The 8,826-nt window shown below is 49.4% G+C and overlaps 1 protein-coding gene across 1 annotated transcript; it reads left to right on the forward strand.

Annotated features, from left to right (window-relative positions):
- Positions 1 to 4,671: 4,671 nt before the first annotated feature.
- LOC116357807 (zinc finger and BTB domain-containing protein 14-like) lies at positions 4,672 to 8,134 on the forward strand. The gene is made up of 2 exons (XM_031806983.1): positions 4,672 to 4,963; positions 5,654 to 8,134. The coding sequence occupies exon 2, from the start codon at positions 5,682 to 5,684 to the stop codon at positions 6,831 to 6,833; it is 1,152 nt and encodes a 383-aa protein (XP_031662843.1). The 5' UTR covers positions 4,672 to 4,963; positions 5,654 to 5,681; the 3' UTR covers positions 6,834 to 8,134.
- Positions 8,135 to 8,826: the final 692 nt, after the last annotated feature.

Consider the following 8,826-nt stretch of genomic DNA (forward strand, 5'->3'; position numbering starts at 1 on the left):
TACTATGACTACACAATATCAACACCATACCACTCCTGGTTACTATGACTACACGATATCAACACCATACCACTCCTGGTTACTATGACTACATGATATCAACACCAAACCACTCCTGGTTACTATGACTACACGATATCAACACCATACCACTCCTGGTTACTATGACTACATGATATCAACACCATACCACCCTTGGTTACTATGACTACACAATATCAACACCATACCACTTTTCCCATCCTCGTGAGAGAAAAAAAAACGGTTTCCAAAGGAATGTCCCAACAAGCAACGATTCATCAGACTCATTTTCCACAACAATTTGACCCTTTTTTGTGTTCCACTATTGGACTTCACTGTTGTCATCTTTCTCACTAACAGTACTTGATGCTCTTTCAACCTCAAATAACAGTTCTGTTTCCGCCATCTCAACCCTTTTTCGATTTCACCTTTATTTTTATGGGGGCGGCAGGGTAGCCTAGTGGTTAGAGTGGAGGGGCGGCAGGGTAGCCTAGTGGTTAGAGTGGAGGGGCGGCAGGGTAGCCTAGTGGTTAGAGTGGAGGGGCGGCAGGGTAGCCTAGTGGTTAGAGTGGAGGGGCGGCAGGGTAGCCTAGTGGTTAGAGTGGAGGGGCGGCAGGGTAGCCTAGTGGTTAGAGTGGAGGGGCGGCAGGGTAGCCTAGTGGTTAGAGTGGAGGGGCGGCAGGGTAGCCTAGTGGTTAGAGTGGAGGGGCGGCAGGGTAGCCTAGTGGTTAGAGTGGAGGGGCGGCAGGGTAGCCTAGTGGTTAGAGTGGAGGGGCGGCAGGGTAGCCTAGTGGTTAGAGTGGAGGGGCGGCAGGGTAGCCTAGTGGTTAGAGTGGAGGGGCGGCAGGGTAGCCTAGTGGTTAGAGTGGAGGGGCGGCAGGGTAGCCTAGTGGTTAGAGTGGAGGGGCGGCAGGGTAGCCTAGTGGTTAGAGTGGAGGGGCGGCAGGGTAGCCTAGTGGTTAGAGTGGAGGGGCGGCAGGGTAGCCTAGTGGTTAGAGTGGAGGGGCGGCAGGGTAGCCTAGTGGTTAGAGTGGAGGGGCGGCAGGGTAGCCTAGTGGTTAGAGTGGAGGGGCGGCAGGGTAGCCTAGTGGTTAGAGTGGAGGGGCGGCAGGGTAGCCTAGTGGTTAGAGTGGAGGGGCGGCAGGGTAGCCTAGTGGTTAGAGTGGAGGGGCGGCAGGGTAGCCTAGTGGTTAGAGTGGAGGGGCGGCAGGGTAGCCTAGTGGTTAGAGTGGAGGGGCGGCAGGGTAGCCTAGTGGTTAGAGTGGAGGGGCGGCAGGGTAGCCTAGTGGTTAGAGTGTAGAGGCGGCAGGGTAGCCTAGTGGTTAGAGTGTAGAGGAGGCAGGGTAGCCTAGTGGTTAGAGTGGAGGGGCGGCAGGGTAGCCTAGTGGTTAGAGTGGAGGGGCGGCAGGGTAGCCTAGTGGTTAGAGTGGAGGGGCGGCAGGGTAGCCTAGTGGTTAGAGTGGAGGGGCGGCAGGGTAGCCTAGTGGTTAGAGTGTAGAGGAGGCAGGGTAGCCTAGTGGTTAGAGTGGAGGGGCGGCAGGGTAGCCTAGTGGTTAGAGTGGAGGGGCGGCAGGGTAGCCTAGTGGTTAGAGTGTAGAGGCGGCAGGGTAGCCTAGTGGTTAGAGTGTAGAGGAGGCAGGGTAGCCTAGTGGTTAGAGTGGAGGGGCGGCAGGGTAGCCTAGTGGTTAGAGTGGAGGGGCGGCAGGGTAGCCTAGTGGTTAGAGTGGAGGGGCGGCAGGGTAGCCTAGTGGTTAGAGTGGAGGGGCGGCAGGGTAGCCTAGTGGTTAGAGTGGAGGGGCGGCAGGGTAGCCTAGTGGTTAGAGTGGAGGGGCGGCAGGGTAGCCTAGTGGTTAGAGTGGAGGGGCGGCAGGGTAGCCTAGTGGTTAGAGTGGAGGGGCGGCAGGGTAGCCTAGTGGTTAGAGTGGAGGGGCGGCAGGGTAGCCTAGTGGTTAGAGTGTAGAGGAGGCAGGGTAGCCTAGTGGTTAGAGTGGAGGGGCGGCAGGGTAGCCTAGTGGTTAGAGTGGAGGGGCGGCAGGGTAGCCTAGTGGTTAGAGTGGAGGGGCGGCAGGGTAGCCTAGTGGTTAGAGTGTAGAGGAGGCAGGGTAGCCTAGTGGTTAGAGTGGAGGGGCGGCAGGGTAGCCTAGTGGTTAGAGTGTAGAGGAGGCAGGGTAGCCTAGTGGTTAGAGTGTAGAGGCGGCAGGGTAGCCTAGTGGTTAGAGTGGAGGGGCGGCAGGGTAGCCTAGTGGTTAGAGTGGAGAGGCGGCAGGGTAGCCTAGTGGTTAGAGTGGAGGGGCGGCAGGGTAGCCTAGTGGTTAGAGTGGAGGGGCGGCAGGGTAGCCTAGTGGTTAGAGTGGAGGGGCGGCAGGGTAGCCTAGTGGTTAGAGTGGAGGGGCGGCAGGGTAGCCTAGTGGTTAGAGTGGAGGGGCGGCAGGGTAGCCTAGTGGTTAGAGTGGAGGGGCGGCAGGGTAGCCTAGTGGTTAGAGTGGAGGGGCGGCAGGGTAGCCTAGTGGTTAGAGTGGAGGGGCGGCAGGGTAGCCTAGTGGTTAGAGTGTAGAGGCGGCAGGGTAGCCTAGTGGTTAGAGTGTAGAGGCGGCAGGGTAGCCTAGTGGTTAGAGTGGAGGGGCGGCAGGGTAGCCTAGTGGTTAGAGTGGAGGGGCGGCAGGGTAGCCTAGTGGTTAGAGTGGAGGGGCGGCAGGGTAGCCTAGTGGTTAGAGTGTAGAGCTGGCAGGGTAGCCTAGTGGTTAGAGTGGAGGGGCGGCAGGGTAGCCTAGTGGTTAGAGTGGAGGGGCGGCAGGGTAGCCTAGTGGTTAGAGTGGAGGGGCGGCAGGGTAGCCTAGTGGTTAGAGTGGAGGGGCGGCAGGGTAGCCTAGTGGTTAGAGTGGAGGGGCGGCAGGGTAGCCTAGTGGTTAGAGTGGAGGGGCGGCAGGGTAGCCTAGTGGTTAGAGTGGAGGGGCGGCAGGGTAGCCTAGTGGTTAGAGTGGAGGGGCGGCAGGGTAGCCTAGTGGTTAGAGTGGAGGGGCGGCAGGGTAGCCTAGTGGTTAGAGTGGAGGGGCGGCAGGGTAGCCTAGTGGTTAGAGTGGAGGGGCGGCAGGGTAGCCTAGTGGTTAGAGTGGAGGGGCGGCAGGGTAGCCTAGTGGTTAGAGTGTAGAGGCGGCAGGGTAGCCTAGTGGTTAGAGTGTTGGACTAGTAACCGGAAGGTTGCAAGTTCAAACCCCCGAGCTGACAAGGTACAACTCTGTCGTTCTGCTCCTGAACAGGCAGTTAACCCACTGTTCCTAGGCCGTCATTGAAAATAAGAATTTGTTCTTAACTGACTTGCCTGGTTAAATAAAGGTTAAAAAAAAAAATTTTAAAAAATTAAAAATTTAACCAGGTAGGCCAGTTGAGAACAAGTTCTCATTTACAACTGTGACCTCTGGCCAAGATAAAGCACAGCAGTTACACATGGAGTAAACAAAACATACAGTCAATAACACAATAGAAAAAGTTTATATACAGTGTGTGCAAATTAAGTAAGGAGGTAATGCAATAAATAGGCCAAATAGTGGCAAAGTAATTACAATTTAGCTAATTAACACTGGAGCGATAGATGTGCAGATGATGATGTGCAAGTAGAAATACTGGTGTGCAAAATAGCAGAAAAGTAAATCAAACAGTATGGGGATGAGGTAGGTAGTTGGATGGGCTATATACAGATGGACTATGTACAGCTGCAGCGATCGGTTAGCTGCTCAGATAGCTGATGCATAAACCTCAGGCCCTGGCAGCCCCATCTTGGTATTTATGGGAGTAAATCGGGGAGCCCAAGTCACATTGTATCCTAAACAAGAAGATACTTGAAAGTTGACCGTTTTGTTTTTTAATCCTTTCTGGCGGTGGGTTTGTGATCGGCTACGGAAAGCCAACTGACATTTACTCCTGGAGGTGCTGACCTGTTGCACCCTCGACAACCACTGTGATTATTATTATTATTATTTGACCATGCTGGTCATCTATGAACATTTGAACATCTTGGCCATGTTCTGTTATAATCTCCACCTGGCACAGCCAGAAGAGGACTGGCCACCCCACATAGCCTAGTTCCTCTCTAGGTTTCTTCCTAGGTATTGGCCTTTCTAGGGAGTTTTTCCTAGCCACCGTGCTTCTACACCTGCATTGCTTGCTGTTTGGGGTTTTAGGCTGGGTTTCTGTACAGCACTTTGAGATATCAGCTGATGTACGAAGGGCTTTATAAATACATTTGATTTGGTTATTGGCCTTTCTGGGAGTGGGTTATTGGCCTTTCTGAGAGTGGGTTATTGGCCTTTCTGGGAGTGGGTTATTGGCCTTTCTGAGAGTGGGTTATTGGCCTTTCTGAGAGTGGGTTATTGGCCTTTCTGGGAGTGGGTTATTGGCCTTTCTGGGAGTGGGTTATTGGCCTTTCTGAGAGTGGGTTATTGGCCTTTCTGAGAGTGGGTTATTGGGTGACTTACATAATTATCTAAATTAGGTCATATTAGGGTAAAATCCATTGCTATAGTATAGTAGACTAGAGGCTGCCTGTCCTGCTGTAATTCATCTCCAGTCCTATAGATGGCAGCAACACTTCAGTCACCCACTCTGAGCGCCGACGACCACAACAAGAGGAGGAAGAGGAAGAAAGACAAGGCAAGGCTCCTGTCGTTGGGTTTTTTCTAGACGGGATACAGTCTATGTCAAAGAATTTCGTAACAGGTTAGGAGAATATACCCAGCAGTTTAGGATAATTAACGTACCGGGTTAGGAGAATTAGGTTAATGTTATGAAAAAGGGTTACGGGTAGCTAAAATAGATTTTTTATTATTATTATTTTTTTACTTTTGACGTTAATTTGACATAAAGTGTATACCATCTAGCAGTGACCCGCGCGTCGTCGACTGCAGCCTTGCGTGACAACACCAGAAAAAGGGGATTCGTGTTTCACGTAATGCTGTTTATTCTGTCTCTCGACAATTTGTTATTCTCGAAGGGGGGGGAAATCGTATATTTTCACGTTTAATCGACACGTCGAACAATGTGAAATGTTCTATTTTGTGTTGTAAAGTGGATAAAAGTTAAGGAAAACCTTGAAATGGAGGCTTGCTGAGCAAAATGGCTGGGCGCACTGAAATGTGAAACATTTGTAAGGTTAAACAGTATCAGCAGAAATAACGCACGCAAGGGCGCAGAAATACCTTCTTTTTCCACCTCTGGATGTGAAACATCACTGTAAGCCATTTGTTAGTGGCATAATTTCTATTTTATTAATTAGATGTTTTTTGTCGATACCTGCATTTATCGATATAACTTCGTCGTGTATTTTTCCATCGGATTTCTGCTTGACCGCATTCTGTTATTGTCTCGACGCTCAGCTGTGGATTAAAACACCAGAAAACAACAGCCGACCGAGTCGATGTGACTATATTGTTGTTGTTTTTCGACAGACACTGATGAGATTGTCTGCGGATGTGCGAACTAATCGATATTAATTAGAAACGCTCTGCTATTGTTGACTTTCAGACACAGCAGCTGGGGGTTTTAACTCTGGAAACGACACACCTGCCCCAGTTACTGTAAAAAAAAAAAAGACACCTTTTTAATTGACCCTTTCAACACTTGACTTTTTTTTCAACAGATAAATATCCCTAAATAAACCTGCAATCATGGGTGAATTCCTGAAATACATTGACTACGATCACAAGACCAGTTTCCTGAAGATGTTGAACCAGCAGAGGATGGAAGGAGACCACTGTGACGTTGTGGTTGTGGTGGAAAATGTTGAGTTCAGAGCTCACCGCTGTGTCCTGGCCGCCTGCAGCATCTACTTCAAGAAGCTGTTTAAAAAACAGAACGATGTGGACAACTCCATCGTGGAGCTCGACTTCATCCGTTCAGACATCTTCGAGGAGGTCCTCAATTACATGTACACCGCCAGGCTCGCCGTCCGCAAAAAGGACATCAACCTCATGATGTCATCCGGACAGGTCCTGGGGATCACGTTCCTCGACAACCTGTGTTCACAGAAACGTGAGCCCAACATGAAGCCGAGTCGTGAGAACCAGGCGCCAGGGGACGGTATGAGAGCCCAGGACGCCATCCTCAAAGAGTTGGCCATGGAGGAGGTGAGGAAGAACAGCTTCTACGATGGAGGGATGGAGGCCATGGGCTCCGGGGGGCCTCACGGGGTCCCTCCTCACTTCGGCGGGAACATGTCTAAAGACCCCCACAGCGCCCACGGCTGGACCTCCTCTTCCTCCTCCTCCAGCGATATGAAGCTTGACTACCTGCTGTACGGCCACCGCTCTGACGGCATCCACCCGGGAATGAAACCAGGCGGAGACGGCCCCAAGAAAGACAAGTCCCACCTGGCCCACCGTCCGTTCGCTTGCGAGGTGTGCCCCAAAACCTTTACCACCCAGGCCCACCTCAAAGAGCACCTGAAGATCCACACGGGCTTTAAACCGCACCGCTGCCTGGTCTGTGGCAAGGCGTTCATACGAGGTCCCGACTTAAAGCGGCACGAGAGGGTCCACAGCAACGAGAGACCCTTCGGATGCCAGATGTGTGAAAAGGCCTTCAAGCACAAGTCCCACCTGCGAGACCACGAGCGGCAGCACAGAGGAGAGAGGCCCTTCAACTGCGGCTCCTGTGAAAAGGCGTTCATCAAGGCCTCTGACCTGAAGCGCCACTGGAACACGATGCACAGCCAGCGCAGAACGCTGTCCCCCGCCGCCACCGCCCCGGGCAGCATCCAGGGAGACGCCGACACGCAGAGCCAGAGGGACTGGAAGCTAGAGGCTGGGCCACACTCGTAAGGACAGACTGTTACACACACACACCAAGCATACATAGTGACAGACACACACACACCAAGCATACATAGTGACAGACACGCACACACCAAGCATACATAGTGACAGACACACACACACCAAGCATACATAGTGACAGACACACACACCAAGCATACATAGTGACAGACACACACACACCAAGCATACATAGTGACAGACACACACACCAAGCATACATAGTGACAGACACACACACCAAGCATACATAGTGACAGACACACACACCAAGCATACATAGTGACAGACACACATGAATACACAGCCTGTGATATGTATTGATGTGTGATATCCCGATGAGAAGACGAAAGGATCGTAACTTGTCTGTTACTGGCATGACCCAATGGACTCTAATCTGATCCTGTTGAATCGTTGAACTACGTATGTTTTTCATTTACCCCCCCCCCCCCCCCCCAAAAAAAAAAAATGTAATTTTTTTTAGAATAATCATGTAAAACTTTACTTGTCCATGTACTTCTACGACCAGTATATGTTTCACAGGGAAAAACACTTACTATTTAGACAGATCGGGGAACGGGGAGGGAGGGTGAGGGGGGGTGTTCTTCTCTATAATAATAATAATTATTATATTATATTATAACTTTATTACACTTCATCTGTAACATTTTTAAGTGTTTTTATTTTTGTTTATAACCTTCCTGGATTTTAAGAGAGAGAAGAAGAGAGAGAGAGAGAGAAGAAGAAGAAGAAGAAGAGAGAGAGAGAGAGAGAAATGATTCTCTGCATAAAATGTGTTGTTCCGTATATTCTCCTACATGTTGATTGTGTTTTTAAAAATGGATGTTTAGTTGTGCTGATTGATTGATATTTACACTGTACAAGGTAACCAGAGTCACCATTCTTCATTTTGATACAGGTTAAACCAACGTCTTGGGCCTGTTGTTGTTGTTGTTGTTGTTGATGATGATAGACAGCAAGGCTCCCAAGTCAATTCTGGAAGTTAAAAAGTTAAAAATCCAAACCTTTTGATTTGACAAGCAATGTGAATCATTGTCTGTTCACACCTTAGCAGCATGAATTCCGACTAGATTTTACTGTTATACAGTATCACTAGCCCATCATCAAGATACCATCGGAGAGAGAGAGAGAGAGACAGAGAGAGAGAGAGAGAGAGACCACGTCTGTATATACTGTAGTGTGACTAGTTGCACAATTTAAAACATTTAGAACACAACACCGTATATACACATTTAGCATTGTTCTCTTACACACTGAAAAATAAAAAACCATATTTGATGAGTTGATTTTTCTGATTGTCAACATCTGATTTATTTTGTTTATGAATTCAGTGCATGTACTTAATATACATGTCTATAGCAGTCCATGGGGCAGGTGCTCTGGTCAATGTAAAGTTACGATAATATCAGTTCAGGGAGAAATTGTGTCCCAAATGGCATCATTTTCGCTATGTGGTGCACTACTTTAGACCAGGGGTCCTTAGAGCTCTAGACAAAAGTAGTGCACTATACAGGGAATAGGATGCAGTTTGGGAAGCGGACAGGCTACAGTGTTTATTTATCCTAAACTCAGAACAGTGCGTCCAGCGTGTGAGGGAAGAGGGTTTCGTGACATCCAGAGGCCTATTTTCAATTCTCTTCTCACGGAAGCAACGCAGTCATGCTCGCTAGTCACGCCCCCTCAACGATATAAACTCTCTGGATTGGATGATATTTCCTCACCAATCCAATGCTTTTAAATCCTTGTGGGGGAGTGAATGAGTGTATATTGGGGGGGGGGGGGGGGGGGGGATTAATGCCCTGGTAAAACCACTGACAACACGGAACATTTTACACCTACAAAGCAAATATATATTTTTAAATAAAATGTACTATTAATTTCACAGTTCAGAGTAGTTCAGAAACTGACATTTCAGTCCTATTAGAATATTTTTAGAAAATGGTAAAATAGATATCAGTTCAGCCAATCAGTGATGTGA

This window comes from Oncorhynchus kisutch, linkage group LG27 (genome assembly GCF_002021735.2).
Source record: "Oncorhynchus kisutch isolate 150728-3 linkage group LG27, Okis_V2, whole genome shotgun sequence".
Taxonomy (NCBI): domain Eukaryota; kingdom Metazoa; phylum Chordata; class Actinopteri; order Salmoniformes; family Salmonidae; genus Oncorhynchus; species Oncorhynchus kisutch.